We start from the raw sequence: 21,386 nt of genomic DNA, 5'->3' as shown, positions 1-21,386 counted from the left end.
AAGTGAGCGTATTGTTAATCTGTAACATAATGTAACGAAGTGACTTGAATTAAGCAATGTTCTTTAAAAAAGATATTTATTCCTTCTAACGTCAAATGAAAGAATCAGCATAAAGTTGATTTATAAACAACTGTTGTTATAACTACCTTTTTCAAATGGTCAAATCAATATTTATTAGGCATATAAAATACATAACCAATGCTATATCCTTTTCTTAAAATAACCGTATTGATTGAAGTTGTGAAAGATGGATGGATTAAGAGTAGTTAAAAAGAACAGCAAACTTCCTCAGATTGACACAAAGCGCGCGCGTAGTGGAGTGGAAAAATGAGATTTTAAACAATACTGAATGTCTCAAAATTTCCTTCCCTGTCAGGGGTGGTATACCTACCTTCCCCTCTTGCGGCGAGAAAAAGGAGGAGAGTAAGGGAGTTTTCTTGGTTTCCTATCAACTAGTCTGAGACAAAATTTAGTGCGATAGCCCAAGCACCTATGGTGTCGCTTTTATTTCAAGTTCTTTTTTTTTTTCTGTAACCGTTAGTCATTCTGACTTCCAGGTTTCGGTAAACATATCTGTAACGTTCTTTAGAACTTTGTTAAGCCATATTCTGGAAATATTTAAAATCCCATGGCACGCCTAAACCCCACAGGGGTGTACGGTCGTTATTGATTATGAGTGTTCTTGGAGTTGTTGTTAGCCCTCATATTTTTTTAAACAAGTGGTTGTCTAGCACGGACACCTCACACGTCTTTTCGTGCTACTTTTTATTTCCGCATATTTCGTTAACCGTTTAAGGGTACCGACTTGCTGTTTTCGATAAACATATACATGTGAAGTTCTTCAAAACTTTGTTGAGACGTTTTTCGGTAATGTTTAGTAATGAAAGTTTTGCGTACCCTATGGTCCCTCCCCCTCAACCGCATAGAAATTTGTGTGTGTTCGAGGTTGTTGTCAGGCTTCAGTCATTAATTTTTCGAAGTTGTGTTATCTAGTATGCAAACCCCACACCTTTATGGTGTCGCTCTTTATTTCCCCATATTTCAGTAAAGATGAGGTGTAGCAAGTGCGGTTTCCGGTAAACATGTAGGTATATTTGTAACGTTCTTTACAACATTTCAGAGACATACATTACAAAATATATTAAAAATGCTGAAATTGGGTAGCCCCGAACCCCATTGGCGTACCCAGCTACTTTTGCGTAGTAATACATTTTCAATTGTTAAGCCTCTATAAATACTTTTTCGAAATCAATCGTTGTTTTACCCTAAACTCAAAAGTCCATACCAAACCCTATAGCCTATTCAAATATCAATACAAAATCGAAAATGCATATTTCCTTGCTTCTTGGTGCATATTTTTTTTTTTTTTTTTTTTTTTAATGAAAAGCCAGTATGAAGTGAATTCTTGTCTATATATACGTGCCACGTGCTAAGTCGTACTGCGGCTATGGGACAAAAATGAAAAATTTACGAAAAAGTGAACACAATAATACTAAATGTGATAATGAGAGTAACAAACGTGACAAAGATCATCACTGTAGGGTGATTAATAAGGAAGAAAACGTAAGGTAAATTGTGGACTGTATGTATTCGCGGATTGACGGGATATGAGGTGAAATGGCAGTAAAGCATAATCTGACAGTGTTTCAAACTGAGTGTGTTATAAACTAACTTAGGATATGAATGTTGCTGTATTATCATGAGGGTGAAGGTGGAACAAAACGAGCGCTGCGGGCTTCTAACCCCCTTCACTCACTAACACATGCTCAGCTATGTTTCAGAGCGTATGTAAATCACTATTTTTAAAAAAAAAAAATCAATAAAGTTTTGTGTGCAAAGTGGACTAAATACCACGTGACATCACATCACGCTCGGGTCGTGCACCTTCAATGTAAATTTAATCTTATTCTTTGGGATGACATGGGGCCTTATGCACAGCCGTTTTGACGAATGATTAGAGTCATACTAAAGATCTGACTACTACAGGAAACATATGTTAGTCGGACTCTTTAGTATGGTTCTAATTTCGCGTCAGAACGTCTCTGCATAACGCCCATGATATTTAATCAGCCCATTGTTTTAGTCATTAATGAGTAGTGTGTAGTTTGCAACACTTAACTTTTCCAAGGTACTAATTTTGCTCAGTAATACTATACTGATGTATGCGGATGTAGGAAAAAGCAAAATAAGCATGAACATAAGGAATAATTGTGATTAATAGTGCAAACTACTATTGTTTGTAGGACCCAAATGAAACAGAGGTTGCGTAGGTAAGGTACTTATGTTAAATTAATAACAGGTAAATTGTAATACAAAATTGAAAAGAGATTCATATAGTTTTTATCAGGGCCTCCATTTTTAGCCATTTTGTCGTCTCGTCTCATTGAAGAAATATAAGAAGAGCCATATTTTGCCTTCAAGGGGTCTGCACTTACTTCTGGATCTGCCACTGGGCAACAGATATTTCATGTCTACATTTTTGCGCAAAGGGATAGAGGTTTCAAGGAGGAGCAAAATATTGCTCACCTTAACGCTTGGAAATATTAGTTTGTTAGTAGTAACAATGAACTGTGAGCAGATTATTAGTACATTATATCCGTAACGGTTTGTACTAACTTAAATCAAAATTTGCGAATTTGTTTTAGATAATTTGCGTACCGGTAGCAGTTATAATGATTGCATTAGTGTACGAAAAATTCGAGAAGAGGGGTATGGATGGTCTATTCTTTGAATAGTGATAGGCCTATGCCATGAATCTATTAAAATGATTATTTAAAAAATGCACACAAATAAAATAATATCGGGCGTCCACTGGCATTATTTAAAAAAAAGGGGAGAACAGTGTTTTGTTTAACTTCCCGGAATGATGCATATTTACGAAGGTCATATGAAATATTCAGTAGTGCTATTCCATAGCAAATTACGATGGCACAGTGCCTCAGTGGTAGAGCGCTTATATCTGGTGCGTGGAGTCCCTGGTTCGATTCCCGACCAAATAAGTTTGTGGAGGACGACATCGTGTCCGTAGGTTTTCTTAGGATATTTCTGTTTCCTCCCACACGTTGATTCCAGCAATTCTTTCATCACTTGCCTTAATCATCTGTTTAACTTAGTCAAACAGGCATAAACGTGTGGAGCATTGAACTGAAAGATTTCATTTCATGTCAACTGTAAAGTAACAAATTGGTTATAAATTTTGCAAATTCCATGAAGCTTGACATGGTAGTTCTGATTACTTAGTTTGTTATTGATTCCAAGAAAATTGCATGATTCTTTGCAGATCGGTAGCAATAACGTTATTATTAATTGCATAATGCTAAACTAGTATACTAATAATATTGGTTAAACATTCTCAAGATGGATTATCACGCTCTGGCAACATTGCATTACATAATATTGAAAACACCTGTTGCATTGCAGGTTGCGTGTGTGTTGTGTCTTCTGGATGTTATGTGGAACTATTTTACTTTCTTTTTATTCTTTTTTTAGTATTTTCGAGATTACGTTTATTCAATTTATTCATCAATATAATTATAATAACAGTGCAAGTTTCAAGGTAAATGTCGTTTACACATGTGTGATGGTAGTTTTCATCAGTGCTGAATACCTTTTAATATTAAACGGTGTAGCTGACGTGAAGAATAATGTTCACTAATTTGTTTCCGGAGATGGTTGGTATGTAGGCACCTGATTAAAATAGTGGGGGCAAACTGTGTTATATTAATCTAAAAATGTGTTTTTTTTAAAAACTTGGGACATCATATACTTTTATTCTCTAGGGAATGTAAGAGGTACACAGATTAGGAACCAAGATGTCAGCGATTTTTTTTTTCAGATATCTTCTGTTATTGTTTGCCGATACTTCTATAGTTCGTTCAGATTCTAAATATTGATATATTAGACGAAAGAAATTATATTTTAGTGATTGACTATTATTAATCAAATATCAAGTATTAAGAACTTCGTAATTTTACACTTTCTTGTAAATTATATTATTAGTGATGTATTAAATTCCTCATTTTTTCAAGTGATTATTTATGTTTATGTATTGAATTGCAGACTCCGTAGGAGTGTGGTTTTATGGCTGTATTACCTTGATTTGGTTTGGTGGTTTTATGGCTGTATTACCTTGATTTGGTTTGATTTTCTCATCCATTTCAGCAGTTAGGCCATATGAAACGTGGACCTACATCTTAACGTTGGATCCGAACCACATGAGCTCCTACTGGAAGTCGTACCCGGGTCTTGCATTCTAAAGGCGCGTACGCTGTTTGCCCACGAGGATGCTCATAACTATTGCAAAAATTGTATTTATTTTGTGAAGCCCCGCCCGCTAAGGAACAAATACGGCCTAACAGATCAAAAATTATTGATCGGCTGTCGGAGTCATTGTCAGTTTTAACTGATGTGTTAAGTACGGTTACGTTACATTTCGTTCACAGTACTATCATATTTTAGGGGTGCTCACTTACATTCATGAAATGTTGCGTAAAACACCAGCGAACTTGAGTTATGTAGCCCCTAAAAAGCATGAAGAGTATCTAGCCGAGTCAGGCAGGAGTCCAGCATGGCCCGAGCGGCTTGCAAGGGTTGCAGAGAGCAGGCGCATGGGCGACGGTGGGCGTACTCATAAAGTGGATAATGGAGAAACACATTATGTGACATATAAACGCATACCTTACGTGTGACACTGGACTTCATAACTTTTTCCTTACGTAGTAAGATGCAGCACCTTTTCCACTGGCAATCGAGCACACTCGAAAAACATTCTCTTTGTTGCCGTTTTTTCGTGTTTTTGACATAACATTTCACACTATTAATTCTTGCATTATAATTGAAAACGTAACTTCGTTTTTCCTTAACATACTTCCTACACTTTCGACATCGCGTTTTTACATACAGTAATTCGTATCTTTCCCACAATTTCAGCGGAATTTCTGCACAAAACTTAAAACATTGTTAAATCAGAGCCAGCACAGATATTTCAGTTTTCTCAGTATACTCCCTCCGCAATGAGATAGCCTTTCTCCGTGCCATGACTCTACTTAGAAGTGAGAGAATTGCTGGTTTGTTGTGGAAGAAGACGCGGAATGAAGCACAACAGGAGTATCGAGAAATAGTCCAACCCGGTAAAAGTATTAGTATGACAAGCAAGTGCGGGAAACGCGTTGGAATCGCAAGTACGTTATTTGATCGTTAGACAAACTAGTATATTGTAAGTAAAACAGAAACAAACTATTTGCTGAGCAAAACAGTATATTCACATTAAAAAACTACATACGTGTGACAGTTTCGCCAACTAAGACTTTGGCTTTATCAGACACTATCTCAGCAAACTGTTTGTTGTATATTTATATACGAAGCAAAGCTTTTACTTATGGATTATATTAAGTAAAAGAGTAAAAAATGCCTAACACGCTTTTCTACTTCCCTCCTTTCGCTCCATATTCCACACTCGCCATTAGACTAAAAGTTTTAATTTATCCAAATATAAGGTATTGGCAGCCCTATTCCCAATCTGGACCAAGTATAATGCAAGCTATTTTTTTGAAGTAATGTTACTACTTCCTTTTAGATTTATTACGTGGAGTCAATATCCGGGAAGGTTCTAGAACACAGGTCCCCCCTACATAGGTTAATAGCTAGATTAGTTCCTTTCTCTACCCGAGTTTAATATTTAATTCACATAGTATTGCCGAGCGAGCGTTAGCGAGTGAAGGCGGGTTAGAGCCCGCAGGACACGTTGTTTTCTGTCTTTATTACAGCTAAATGGGAAGGGGGACCTATGTTCTAGAACCTTGCCATATAACGCTAATATCGTATGTTTTCTCGTGGCTAATTGGTAAGCATTGTTGCCTTTACTGCAGAGAATCATGTTTGATTCCCGGTAGGAGTTTATGTGGTTCTTAAACCACAGTAAATATTAGGCCTCATATAGCCTTGGTAAAAGACTTTATCCAAACAAGTATGCAATATATTGCGTCACATATTTAACAAGGTTTAATTTGCATTTAAGTATTTTGAAAGGGAGATTTTACTTTTAGGATGCAATATAATCAACGATGGTGACAGTGGAAAACAGGCAGGATTGCAAAGACCATGGGGATGTGGTTGGAGTTGAGTTCAAAGCGCCGTCAAGAAGTACTCCATTGACTCATCCAGCTGTGGATGCACCCCTTTGTGCTGATTGTAGACAACTTGACTTGGCTTTTTTTGATCCAAGTTGTCCAGGATGTCAAGAAATTTTAAAAAATCCAAACACAAGTATTGCAGAAATATTTGCCATCATGAGGCAATGGGTCCCTCAAACTCAACAAAATATTGGTCTTTTTGTAAATGAGGTAAGTTTATATATGTGCCTGTTGTTTTCCTTTGTCATAAGCACAATGTGTGCTGTTTCCGTCGAAGATAGGCAAATGCTCAAAGACAATTATTCGAAAACAAGGAAACAATTGCCTACAATTTAAGTACAGCATTTGTCGTTCAGTTAGTATTTTGGGTTCTGAGATATATCTTTCCTCCTCGCTCGCACATTCAAAATGATCAAATTACTATTGTTTTGAAGTCCTAGAAATTTAAAATAGAGAGAAATTTTTGAGTAGAGAGAAGTTGTTGGACCGATGATAGGCAATTCCGATTGAATTGTTTTTCTGCTAGCTTGGAGAAATGCATTCAGTTATTTAGAGCGTGTCGAATATCTGTAATTTCAGATCGAAATGTATTATTTAGTTTGGTTTTCGTTTTGCTCAAAAAAGTTTTTTTTTTTTTTTTCCTTTTCTTCTAAAGACTACGACATGAGTGCACACTCACACGAAAGATAAATCCTTGTTTGGTATTTCACACAGTTCTTAACATATTTTCCCGGAGGACGAACTTTAGCTTCCTCTAATACAAGAATTATATCTACTGATTGTATAATGTGTTACAGTTTGTCTGTAGTTAATCTAGATGGTACCTTAATGCATTAACGCAATTTCGTTATTGAACTGTTGTGCACTGGTCGTGCAATGGCAGATCAGTAACATTCTATACATGGTGAGAGGATGCAACAGAAGTGATTATGAAAGAACTGTATATCGAGAAGTACGGGCCTTCTTTTTTACCATCATGATTTTCGATATCCCAGACACAAAATTGAGTGATAGGACTCCTAGAATTTTACAGTACTAAAAACCAAGAATGAAATACTTATTACTTTTCGAAGTGTTTGATTTATGAGTAATAAAGTGTGTATGTTCCTAAAATCCTTATATTTACAGATCATCCAGGTTTATTCTTGTTACAAATTGTGACTGATGCATAGTTATACTTTACTTTTCTTTTTGGCTCCGAAAAGTGGATGTTTTCTTGCCTTTTAGTTTTAATGAGACACACAATGCTAGTATGCAGGGCTCGTAGCGAGTCACTTTTTAACTAAAAGTTACTTTTTTTCAAGTTGGTCACTAAAAGTTACTTTTTTTTTTTTTTTTTTTTCAAATTTGTCACTAAAAGTTACTTTTTTGGACGTAAAGTGACTTCTTCGTGTGATTTATATTTTGCATTGGCAGTTTTCTAAGAAAAATATTATAAAAATAAATGGAAAAAGGCGAAACTTGTTACTCATTACTCTTCCAAAAACTTCAGTACTTGCTGCCTCACGTGAAACAGTCAGCTTTGTTCTCACTTCAGCTTTTATTCTTTCTAAAGCACAGTGGAGGTTGGTGGATGCTTAAGCTCTCAAGATGGGGTAGAGAACCCTTCTGTGTCTATTCTTTCTTCTGTCATAATAGACTTTTAATTTTCTCTCGTAATAGTTAACGCTCCGCTCAACGCTGTGTGCGTGTATTTGTGTGGTTCATCATGTTCGTCTTGTGTTATGTTTCTTGTATGTTCTTACGAGTAGGTGATGAATATTTCATGACTTTGAGAACTCTCAATGCTAAATTAAATTTAATGTCTGGGATGAAGAAATTTGAAATAGGCCAGAACTGGTTCCACTTACTCAGAAGCCTCTTACATCTGCTAAGTCTGCTTACCGTAACTACAAAGCATACTTAGAAAACCAAAGAAAGGAGAAATCTCAAAAAGAAGTAAAGAAGAAAAGATGAAACAAAACAACAGAGAAGTAATGGAGAAATTGACAAAGGAAAAAAGGGGCACGATGAGATTTTGGTCACTTTTTCGTGTACGTTTGGTCACTTTTTAACTATTTACAAGAGACCAGACCACTATGAGCCCTGTAGTATGGAAATCTTAAGTGATTACTGTAGCGTACACATGTTATAATCGATGCCTAGCTATCTTAATTTTTTGTTATCGGTGCAGGTGTATATTAATGGATACACCTGAGTTCGAACTACTTTACTAGTATAACAGAATCAATTAATGACGTCGATGGTCAAAAGTACGTGATAGTCGCGATCAATGATGATTTCAGACTTGCCCTGAGAGGGACTATCAATAAGCTTCGGGTAAAAATAGTACTACGAGGATTTGGTAATCACGTTGAGCAAGATAAAAGATATGATCTTGGAGAATCCTCCTGGGTTAGCCTCTGAATTCATCACTGATCGAGATTATTATTAAATTAAAGTTATCAGGTAAACCTGTTAACAGGTTTTTATTCGGTTATTTTATAGCAATTCTTGAGTTTGATATAAGTAGTGATGTAAGGTGGACAATTTTCCATTTCGGTAAAGTTTCCACCATAATTTCCGGAAAGTTTTCCATTCTAAACAAATATCTACGACCAAGTATTAACTCCACATAAAGCTATAAAATAGGTTGAATGCATGTATAGGAATATTAAATAACCAAGGATTTCTCAGTGGGCAAATACAAGGAAAATACTGTACATATAGAAACTGAAGTTTTTTGTTTAATGAAAAAAAAAAGTTTCTTTTCAAGGTTATTTTATGGATGACTGTACAAACAGGGGTGTATTGAGGTGATCCGTTTTCCTCGGAAATTTTTGACCTTGGGACAAATTTTTATATATGTTTCTCTCTCATATTATAGTAGTAAGAATCTGGTTCATTATTATAAATTTTAGTTCTAAAAATGTAGTCAGAAAAAACTTTGTTGAAAAAAATATAATTATTACTTATAGAAAATTGTATAAAAGAATAATTAAAGAAAAGACGTTAATTATATGATAGACAAAATACGCATATAACCAAAAAGCAAGTTTTTTTTTTTTTTAATTTTATAAATTAAAATGAATTTACTTTTTGTGCTTGCAGTTTTCTTTTATACTTTTTTGTAAGAACAATTGCAAAAGTCAGCCTGTTTCTCAGTTACAACTTAGTTCTTTTTCTGAATGAATACATTAAAGCACATGTTTCCTCAAAATTTTCGGTATTTGCTTTTAATGAGTTACTTGACTTCAGAATTTTGTGCGATGAAAAATATATGGTACATAATTTGTTAACTCCTACTTATCTATATAACTATGTAAATGTAGAAAAGTAGTAAAGTTATGAGAAAACATTGTATTATGCGTATGAAAGTTATAAAATGTCAATATTATGATTTTCTGTGATCAAAATTGAATTCGATGGAAAAGTACATTAAATTTTTCGAATATATATTTAGCCAGTGATTGCAGTACTCTCATTACTGTTTTGTACAGTATGAGGTAGGATAAACTTTTAAAATAATCTGTTTACATTTTATATATTACTAGGAGAAATATGAAAGCAATAATCAGTTTCATTTTATCATAGCACACAACTAGCTTTTGTAAAAATAAATGATACAAATAATCTTGAATTAGTTTGAATGAAATACTATATTGAGTTGTGGTTTTACATAAAATAAAGTAACTTTATTGTGTCTTTCTTGCAGATTCTCAGGCGAGGTGCACACGTAGATGATCGGGATAGTCTAACAGATATGACTTTGTTACAATATGCGTGCAAGGCTGGTGCTAGTGGAGTTGGTGATGTTGAAACAGCTTCGAAAGTAAGTTTAACTAATTAAAAGATGGGTTTAATGGTACTAGTTGCAAACCTAGACGTCTTGTGTTCGTTTTTAGTGTATCTTTCAACAAGGAACTATACAAGAGGCAGTTAATGAAAGCACCAGAAAGATTTGTGAAGCCACACTCGATAGTGCGTTTCCCTTGAATAACTGTAATTTGAGAACTGATTTCATTTGTTAGTAACCTAGAGAATGCAACTTTAATATAAATGAGACTCTGCCTACTTTTGTAATTTTAGAAAAGGGATTTCGTTGAAATACATACCAAGGCATACTTCAGTAAATATAAGCGAAATCAGTTTTTGAACCCAACAAAACTAATAAATATTTCTTCTATCGATCAACGGAAATTGAATACCCTTCAAAGTAGCAGTATTGGTATTTAGACAGTATGTTTTCTCTATAAAATGGCAAGAAGTAATTGAGTGGAGTCCTGTATATATATAAAGGCAGGTTACAGCAACAACTCGTCACTTCAACTAACCTAATATTGGGCCAAAACAAACTTTCTCCCCAGCACACTTGTAAGACTACTTACATCTCACAATTTTATTTTACGTGCATTCTAGGGCTCCCTCGTAACTATGTGGATAGCATACGCGCCTTTGGCACGGGAGACAAGGGGGAGCATATGTGGTTCGGACATCACGTTAAGCTGTAGGTCCACGTCTCATGTAGCCTCGCTGCTGAAAGGGATGCTAATCTCAACTCAAATTTATGTGCAATCTAAAAGGAAGTTTAATAGTATAATATAATATTGGAGCGTTAACGGCGCAGCTTCATATGATCATATGCAACTACACATGCATTGTCCTACTTTCCAAAAAAGCGACATTTTCGTTATTGTGTGTCTTGTTATTGTTTAAAAAAGTACAAAGACATACGCAGTTACGATCGCATTTTCTCCTTCGTCAGTAGAGAGGACGATCACTATGAATTATGTATACAATGTGCCATTCTACTTAAAAATCGTACGATGGTGGTTGCACGACCATTTCTGATAATTATGGTAATTTGCACACATTTTGGTACACGTTTCGCAAACACAATGGTATGATTAGAAATATCAGATTTCATTCCGTATGCCCACGGCGGCCATGTTTCCAATATGGTGTGTGGCAAATCATGAGAAAATCAGGATGCACACGAAATACAATATCTCAGTAGTAAAAGGGGTACAGATGTTAGACAGATACCTGTGGAAAGGTTATGAAGTGACCTTTAATGCAGTGCTAAAAACTTTTTACCACACCAAGTGCCTCAAATAATACCACAAAGTCATAAGTAAGCATCAGTCAAATTACCATTTTTAAGCTTGGAAAGTCTGGGAGGGAGTCGAGCCAGAAATGTCCAAGTGGACTTTGTATTTGTTTCCACACAACGTACAACTTGGCAAAATAGGAGATCGTAGAAATTAATAATGATAATTTTATAAGGTATCAGATATTGCCACAAACGGAATTTTGCATATGTTTACACTTGAATATTTCTAGTGGGGGAAGTCCGAAAATACTGAAATTTACACTAAATGATCTGAAGTTTACAATATACTTAAACTGTAATGTCGGAAATTTACATATGACTGACTTCAAAATACGGGACAATGGCATGTATTACTTTAAGCAGTAACACCTACAATACGTAAAATAAAACTGAATATGGCTAGAACGTAAAATACAATGCTACTAACAAAGCATGAACAAAAGCAAGTCCTAATAAGCACGTGTCATTAGTCTAATAACGTGTACATCGTTACGAGTCTGAACATGACGTCGCGCACTTGTATGAAGCAGCACTGAGGAAGTTTGAACACGCTTACCACAGATACCAGTTCGTAGTAAGACCTCAGTTCAGTGCTGTGCTCTGTGACGAGCAGTTGTGTGTTGGATATTGGGTGTGTAAGATGATAATCGAGTGTTCTGTCAGATAGTGTGTTCAAGAGGACTGTCATAAAAATGCATATGGGAAAGTTAGTAGTCGTTTAACTCCCAATGAGTAAATTAAGTGAGGAGGACAATTTTTAAAATTAAGAATAAGAGGGGAAAAAATCCAAGCTGTATGTACGTATCACGAAAACAAGTTTCTTGCCAAATGTAATATTTTTGGACAAGTGTATTAAGATCCTCTTCAGCACCACAAAGGTAGGGAGAAGGGAGGTAAAAAAAGGTTGTGTGGAAATAGTACGTGATCGTCTGAAAAGAAAGAAAAGCCAACCGGTGGAACTCTTTCCTGGCAAGTGCTTTGTACAACGGGCTGCAAAGCAATATTTATGTGTGCAAGAAGTAGATAATACGGAACTGGGAAGTGACCAAGATTATGTACCTGCAGAATCTAGCATAAAAGAAGTAGATTAGGTCTGTTCTGTATTAGGTATGTCACCAGTATCAGAACTAAAAAGATTTAGTGCTGAAAAACAGAAGGATCCATTATGTATATAAAGTGTAAAAGAATAGCAAACACATTGCAAAGTAACTTGGAGCAATCGTTTCCAGAAAGTATAGACTTACGGACGTAAGACAAAATTGTACTAATCCTTTGGGGGAAAGAATATGATGTCCTTATTGAAAAAAATGAAAAGTAAGTGTGCACGTGCTACAAATGAGGAAAAAGTTAAAATTATTAGATTAATGCCGAAGAATTGGCTGAAGTCAACGTTTGCGAGGATTTGCAGGTCTCGAAATACCAGCTCAATGGAAACGGCAGAGTTTTTTTGCTGGAGAAAGGGACTGCATTTCAGTGAAAGTGAATGGAATAAAAGGAAGTACACAAAAACGACTGATTTTGTTTAACTTGAAAGAACAGTATATTCATTTCAAAACTATGCGCGCGATGATACAAATAGGTCTCTTTAAGTTCTGTGTCTTGAAACCTAAATGGTGTGTTTTTGCTGAGTCCGCAAGTACAATTTGCGTTTGTGTGTTTACCATGAAAATGTCAAGCTTATGTCAGATGGAGCACATCTAAATGTTGACTTCTAAGACTTGTTAGAACTGATGACATGTGATATACGTAAGTACGAGTGTATGGTGGATGTGTGATCTAGCTGCTCTGGTGTAGAAATTATTGGTGATATGTTTAATACTGAAATGAATGATAAATGTCAATGTTAAACAGTAGGCGAGTACAGACACATTCGCCTTAAAAACATTGAGTTCCAGTGAATTCATTGAAAGTCTCGTGCAGAAATTGTTAGCCCTCATATAGCATCACTATCTATCAAAAGCTCGGACTGCGTATGTAAGGAATGGACCAATCTCGGTGTTACTGATTGCATAGTACTGGCTGGTTTCGCAGAAAATTACACGTTCGTAATTCAAGATAAGATACAAAGTTTCCTTTTACCCTTACCTCAATCCATTACAACACGTATGAGACATACTGGGAAAACGCATTGCGATCAGACCGAGACCTCTAGCTACTTCCAGTAACTGGAAATAACCCTCCAGAGTGAATGGCGAAGACTTCCTCAGGATCTCAACGACAGTCTCATTCAGTTCATGCCAAACAAGGTGTGCAGCGGTGTTAGCAGTTCAAGGAGACCGCATACCTTACTAGAGGTCAGTTGCTCTTGTGCATTATCTGTATCAACTTATTCACACTTGTATAATTACGGGCCTTATATCACTTTCTATGTCATGTTCATAAACACTATATAGGACTACCGTTGTGATAATAACTCATTGCAACACTTTGTTTCTACGACACCGATAACCAAATACACACAACTCATTTTGCACAAAATCCCAGGGTCGCTTTTACACTTCTTGACTAATTCCTCTAAATGTTTTCCTTATATATTCATGTATATAATGAGTAACGAAAACTACAACAATGAGTAGCGGCTAAGTTTCCGTGCTTCTTTTTGGCCTAGTGGTAAGGCGTATGCTTCGTGTCCTCATAATTCAGACTTCAATTTTCGGTGGTAGTACTTGCTCGGATACAAACCCGAGTAGTGGTTCGGATCCTACTCTAAACATATGCGCCGTCTCACGTAACACCGGTGCTGAAAAAGTATGTATGTATTACTCTTTGTTTAGAACGTTTTAATACATTTTGATTTGTATTTTCTATACTGTGATGAAATGAGGCTGTTAATATTAAAGTTGTGTAGATTAAAAATATTACGTTAATAATGTTCAATTGTTCAGGTGGTACAAATGCTCCTTGAGAAGGGTGCCGATATCCATACACGATGTAGATGGACTCATATGACTGCATTGCATTACGCGGCATACTTCGATGTGTCGCCGGTTTTAAGATTACTTCTGGAGAAAACGAAAGGTAAGCAGTAAACTGAACTTTCTAAGACATGTAGTTGATAAGAAAAAAATTTTAATCTGCACCCCATAATACATGTTACTTGTATAGTTAAGTACTTGTTTTAACTTTGTATAGTAAAATAAACTCTTATTGTTACATATCATTTATTTTCACATTATGTATATACGAGGGTCATTTAGAAAATACAGACAGTTATAGTAATACTAAATGAAGAGCAGAATATTCGTTAGAAAAAACAATTACGTTACATACTTGAAGCTTACCTCACTTCTCTACATAATCACCATCTTCATTTAAAGATTTGTCGTATCTGTTCACGAGCTTCAGAATTCCCAGGTTATACTCTTCTGCTACCACTTCATTAAGCTAGATGGTCCCTGTATTCAAACAAAAGAGCGCACGCGCATTTTCACCGCGCAGCTCGCTCTACTTTCTCTTTCAGAGACAACTGGCTTCAGTAACAGCTGTGCTTATAACGCTGTGAATGGAAGTTGCAAGAAGTCGCCTTTTGCAGTTGGGATGGTTAAAAAGAACTACGTGATTGAAAATTCCGCCGACTCTGAGGTAAGGAGTGTTATTGGGTTTCTGAACGCTCAAAAGGTGAAACCTGTAGAAATTTACCAGCAACTGAAAGCAGTATATGGTGACAATTTAATGAACGGAAGAAATGTGAGAAAATGATGTGAAATATTCAACAAGGGACGAACATAATGTGCATGATGGAACTCGACATTGATATCATCACTCATTACAGAAGACCTAAAGAATGTAGTGAACAACAGAATCTTGCAAAACAGACGCGTAACTCTCGACGAATTGCACCTTTGGTTGATGAAATTGTTTCGCAACATCTTGACTACAACAAAATTTGTTTACGATGGGTTCCGCGCCCACTGAGTGACCAACACAGAACTCAGAGAATGGGCTCAGTATTAACATTCTTGGCATAATATCACACAGATAGAGACGCCTTTCTTGATCGGATCTTGACTGGTGATGACACTTGGATGCCTCACATCACCCCAGAGATCAGGTGCCAATCGCTTGAGTGGCATCATCCCTCATCATCTAAAAGACCGAGAAAATTCAAACAGATTCTTAACACGAAAGGTCATGGCAACCGTCTTGTGGGATCGCAGAAATGTTCTTTTGGTGGATTTCATGCCAAAAGGTACTACGGCCAATGCAAGTCGTTATTGTGAGACACTTACAGTTAGAAAACTACGGCGAGCCATCGAAAACAGGAGGCGAGGAATGCTTTCCGAAGGAATTGTGCTTCTTCACGACAATGCTCGCCTTCACACCCTGCTGCAGCTCAAGAATTGCTGGATCAATTCGGATGGGACATTTTTGATCATCGGACCTTGCTTCTAGCGGTTTCCATCTTTTCCCTAAGCTCAAAGAGTTTCTGGGCGGTAAAACCTGTTTGGAAGTGCTGAAGAGTTGGAGAATGCAGTGACCATCTGTCTTAGTGAACTGGCGGCAGAAGAGTATAACATGGAATTCTGAAGCTCGTGAACATACATAACAAATGTTTAAATGAAAGTGGTGATTATGTAGAGAAGTGAGGCGTGCTTCAGGTATGTAACAGATATTTTTTCAATAAATATTATCGTTTTCATTTTATATAAGTAAATGATCTTTATTTACGGGATCCCTCGTGGATAATAATCAACATTAGGCAATGTACTCCTTCATTTTTATTTTCACTAAATGTACAATACAACAAAGGATTTTTTTTTTTTAAGTATAGTGTGTAGAACCAAAAGATAAAACTCTGAAATATACTTGAAGTACAGTATACTAAATTATTGCAGTTAAATATGCATAGAGCAATAGGGTAATTAATAGCTAAAGACGGTAGTTGTGGCAAAGTAAAACACCGAAAATTGCGAGAAATATAAATTTCAAAAATGACACTGAAAAGTGGCAGTTTATGGCCCGGCGTTAACCTTTAGTAAGAATTTAAAAAAGTACTAACTAATGATTTCGAAAGTATCAATAACCAGTACACTTCAAAATGAAAAAAGGACATTACAAATCATAGAAATATTAGTATCATAAACACAAAACTGCAGAGAAAATATGCTAATCAATACCACGAACTATAAATTACGAAAATAAACTCAGTTCATATGAGATCAAATCTACTCTGGCGCTTGATAAAACAGTGATGCTACATAAAACACAATTTACTTCTGATTGTACTGATATCACAAGCACTTTCTTCAGATTATCCATACACAAGTTAGGTCATCTGTCCGTAAAGATGCATTTGAGTCATAAAGAAAAAAAATCAACATCTATCGATATGAAGGGAGCGTATTTGAAGTACTCACAACCTTGAAATTTGCAGCAATATGTATTTGGCGTACACTTTGCTTTCCATATATGAGTATTTAGTTGATCGACAATAATTCATCTCCCCTCACTTGTGATCTGTACTCCATGATAACGGCGAACAACATGCTACTTTTATTACCCGTAGGAAGTGTACAGAGCTTAAAAAACAACCGTAAGAAGATGGCCAATGATCACAATAAATGGCATTTATTCACGATTTCATGTAAAAATCACATTTTTGCCAAACTATTTATTTATTTATTTTAAGGTAAGTGTATTAAAATATCTACAAGATGCATTAGTATTGCTCGGTTCATAGTTGAACTCGTTTACGTACCATTTCATTTTTTGCTGTTAAAACCCTTCAGCTCCTTATCATACACAAATTTCTCATTGTGCGATTTAAAATATTAGTCCTTTTTTCACATAGTTACATAAGAGAGCGAACAATTTGTGTGTACCAACATGTGTCCAACAAAACATTGCTTCAGTTCTCGCCATTCCATTCATCACAGCAAATTCTTGAATTTCATTCAACAACTCTTCTCTCCTCTTCTGTTTGTGTTGAATTACTCCAAATCCATAATCATAATTTGCTTGGTAACCTCAACAAACCACTGCTTGAAGTTGAAGAAGGTTGGGGAATGCAGTAGAGGTTTCCATAGTTCGAAGTGTGTGTCTGTTCTTAAAACAGCTCACTGAAAGCATTTAAAATATAATTTTGAATATTTTCTCACTACTTTCAGTTTATTTATTTATTTACTTCATTTTCATTTTTTTTTTCAAAGCTCTCAGCGCAGGTAGTTTGGCACCCACAAATGTGTTGACATTAAAGGTCTTCCCTATAAATATTGAACTTTCTTTTTGTGCCTATCCTTCGAATATAGTAAGTTTTTTTTTTTTTTTTTTTTTTTTTTGCCTCTTTGTGATGGAGTAACTGACATGTGACCATTCCGTGTGGGTGATCCTCATTTTATTTATGGTGGGTGTGCTTGCCTTGATGTTGAAAATGGACACTAAGCTTCAGTGAGTCAGTCACATTCTTTCTTGTTGTCTTCTTGTGTTATTCAGTGTGGTCTTCCTCCAAATTCAGTACTGTTAATAATAATTGAAGGGTAAGGGGAAAGAAGAAGGAATGTCACAAAACTGTATTTTCGAGAAAACGACGTTTTAATATTGAAAACCGCTTACAAAATAAATACAGTAGGGTTAGTCAGATTTTTTGCTCCTTTCCTTGGACATTTCTACATCTACTTATGCATGGCATATACAGTCAAATAGTACCAAGAGTCATCAACAGATAGGGCAAAGCACCCGTTAAAGCGAACATATGGAAATTCCTTGTTTTTCCCCTTACCCTTCAATTGTCATCCTGTCCATTTTTGGATAATTTAACGCTAAAAGTATTTTTCGATCTTTCCAGTTCTATATTTGTGTCAGGGGACCGCGATGGCTCAGTGTAGAACGTTTACCTGTGGTGCGGGGGATCAGTGATTCGATACCAGCTGGCGCCAAGTAAGCTTTGTGATGGACAAACAGCATGTGCGTGTGTTTTATCGCGTTCTTACGTTTCCACCCACTTTCTTCATTCCATCATTTCATTAATTCTCATCATTATCATCTCCTGTAGCTTACACAGGATAACTGTTGGACGTAAAACTGAAAAATTCATTTAGTTTTATTTTTGTTTTTTTATTTTATTTTATTTTATTTTTTTCAAAAAGTTGGAACATAAATTGCATTTGAAAAGCGAGTTTGCAATAATTTTCCCAATAAGGCTATATAATGATGATTGAGGTTCGAGTTAGCCGTTATCTTATTGCCTTATTCGTGTTTAACTACAATACAGGTTGCCAGATATTGCTTAAAAGCACTACACAAAGCACAAATAAGACTTCCATTTGATTTGTGTTTTGTGATACTGTTTTAAAATAACTTCTGGTATTTTCTGTGGCGCCTTTGGTATTCCTTTTTTCCAGCTACTTATATATTGTTAGAGCAATGCAATATTAAAGTGAATACCATTTTAAAAACTGTTTCTGTATCGAATATATATATATACATAAATGGAATTGCTTTTATGAACCGTTATACTTCTGCTGCTTTTTTTTTTTTTTTTTTCGTGTTAAGGTTATTTGATGTATACGATTACAATTCGCTTTTTTTTTTTTTTTTTTTCGATTTATGAGTACACGAATGACAATCATACAAATGCTTCAACAGTTATCGATGCATATATCCTGAAGGATTCTGTAATCGGGTATCAAGCTGTTGTTTCATAAGTAGTAAAAGAAAAATCGCGGATGGAAGCAAAAAAATTGTAGCTGACATGATTTTCTTTCTATATCTTTTATTAAAGGTTTCAGCAATAAAATTTCATAGGAAACTTAACGAGGATCGTCAGTGACGAGATAAGTGTATGGATTTAGAAAAGTGTAAGTGATATGCATGTGCGTTTGAAATTCAGCTGTTAGGCTAGTAACTGGAAATGCAATCTAAGGAAAAGACTTAAGCGATCTAACAACTTAACATTGCTGGTGTAATTCATTGATCTGTGAAGTAATTATTTAAAAGATGTACAGCGTTAAAGTTATTACTAATGGTGAGTTTGTTTTGACCACTTAATCATGTATATCAGTGTATGATGGCTGAGTGAATTCTTGCTAAAAGTAGCCACCTGTAAGTGGATACTGTAGGTAATGCACTAATGTTGCAGTGTATATTCTCCAAGTTTTGTTCTAATGATCGATAAGACTCTTATAAGTGTTAAGTCGCTTTATCTGACGCTTCATTTATTGCTGTGCTTTATTTTGAACATATACTTCTGTATAACTTCCGGTATTTAATTTTGAAGTCTTTTGCATGAGATACTTTTTTAATGTGGCTGTTTGTGTTTACTGGCTGACATTGTTATTTTTGTTAATGTTTGTGTTTTCACAGAAAGATTATTACATGGTTGATTAGGTACAGGATATTGACATTTTAAATATGTAAATTGATGTAATGTGAATTCTTTTCGTTGAAATTCAGATATACGCTATATATATATATAAACTTTTTTTTTAAAGATTTGCTTTTTGCGTGGCAAACTGGTAAACAAATTTAAATTGGTATAAGATTTCAGTAATTTATAATTTTCTATTGCATTTTTGGTAACAAAGGAAATTAATATTATGTATTTTATTATTTCATGTGAACGTAAAATAATAAACGGATTTTGCATATACAAACAAATATGATTATGAAAAGCAAATATTAATGACAATTATATTTTTAAAAGCATACTGGAAACTTTGACATTCTCCAGATAGTCTAAGCTAGTAGCTGGTTTTAAACGTATCTGTGCGTAGCTTTTTGTTAAGTCCTACTTGAAATTACACAGTCCATGAAGTGGACCTTCATTTTTACGACTTAAATGGAACAGCTTACCTTTATACAAATGTTCATTTCCAAACTCATATTGTGGCCAAATACTACTCGAGAGAAAGGTAAAAGAGAGAGTACTGTTAAAGTCCTGTGCCTTTACTAGTGATCTAGTCTAGGAAGAGAAAGCATCTTGGAAGCTCATTGGGACTCTTTGTTTACAGATGGAATAAAATTTCAAAGTGGATGTAATCTCTTTGTCGTTAATTATACGAGCATTCTCAAGTAGTCCGTAGTAGATTGATTTTACGAATAACCAAAAGTCCCTTAAAGGGGAATGTCGGGTTTTCAAGGGAACAATTATCACTGACCTTTAACTGTATCAGATCGAAAGATAACCATTCTTGCCATGGAAGGAAAGACAATAATATAATATTTTTTGTTGGAAAAATTGCTAACTTTCGTAATAAATTATGATCATAGATGCATGCGAGCAAATTTTTCGTTTGTATCGCATTCCTGGGATTTTGCGTAGCGTTTGGTAATGCGATATCGCGTAAATAAAACGCTGATATGTATTATTGCACGTGAAAATGTGTGAAGAATCAATCGGTCAGTAAAAGTTTTACGTACTCAGCAGTAACTGTATCTCTAGAAACTTTTCAACACGTTCATCGTTTTAAATTTTTGTTAGATTTGCTTTGTACAATCGGTTTGGGAGCGTTCTTTTCTTACATCTTCTGAGGAAATTACTTTTTCAGGACTCAGTATGAAAAGATTGAGCTTTACTGGCCGTCTCTTATTGTGAATAAATTATTTAGGAAGTATTTACATATATAAAAGAGTCCGAGTTTTATTACAGTCTTGTTTGTCATATAATGTTATAAATATGTGATTTCGAAACATTTACTTAATAATAATAACCAACCAGCTTCATATTACTAAAAGCCTTTCTGATAATGACAGCGATTCTGAGTAACACACAGAAATAAATAAATTGAAAAGTTAATAACAAGTTACAATTTTAATTTCAGGAGTGGATATAAATAACCCTTGTCATGAGTACGATAATGGAACTGCTCTTCATATAACAGCAGGAAATTTGTGCTTAGAAGCAGCTGGTGTTTTAATTCAGTATGGCGCAGATTTATGTGCTAAGGATGATCTAGGTCGTATTCCATTGGGTAGGTTCTCTAAAGCTTGAGGTAATATTGAAAACGTATCAGTTAAACAATGAAAAACATATGTATTTGAACTCAACTTTAATTAGTCGTAATATGTTCATGAAATAGCTTAGCCAATATATATTTAGCAGTTGCTGTTAGCATCAGGAAGTATACGTTAATTCATACGAATTTCTATTGTCTAAGTTTCGGTCATTTGTGTTAAAAATTTACTTTTAATGCTGAAGACTATACTTTTGAATGCTTAAGAAAATT

At 35.2% G+C, this 21,386-nt stretch overlaps 1 protein-coding gene across 4 annotated transcripts in view; it reads left to right on the top strand.

The window, feature by feature from the left end:
- Positions 1 to 3,397: 3,397 nt before the first annotated feature.
- The window catches only part of LOC145688140 (CAP-Gly domain-containing linker protein 4-like), a 90,869-nt gene continuing 72,880 nt past the window's right edge, over positions 3,398 to 21,386 (top strand). For 3 of the 4 annotated variants that reach the window (XM_081761938.1, XM_081761940.1, XM_081761937.1), the window contains exons 1-5: positions 3,398 to 3,556; positions 6,045 to 6,341; positions 9,826 to 9,942; positions 14,109 to 14,241; positions 20,982 to 21,131. In XM_081761938.1, the coding sequence (XP_081618064.1) occupies positions 6,063 to 6,341; positions 9,826 to 9,942; positions 14,109 to 14,241; positions 20,982 to 21,131 (679 nt within the window). In that variant the 5' untranslated portion in view covers positions 3,398 to 3,556; positions 6,045 to 6,062. Of the gene's footprint in view, positions 3,676 to 6,044; positions 6,342 to 9,825; positions 9,943 to 14,108; positions 14,242 to 20,981; positions 21,132 to 21,386 lie in introns of all 4 variants that reach the window. The other variant, XM_081761939.1, reaches the window with a different exon arrangement.

Source organism: Thermobia domestica, chromosome 6 (assembly GCF_964235325.1).
Source record: "Thermobia domestica chromosome 6, izTheDome1.hap1.1, whole genome shotgun sequence".
Taxonomy (NCBI): domain Eukaryota; kingdom Metazoa; phylum Arthropoda; class Insecta; order Zygentoma; family Lepismatidae; genus Thermobia; species Thermobia domestica.
This window is presented reverse-complemented; position numbering and strand designations above follow the sequence as displayed.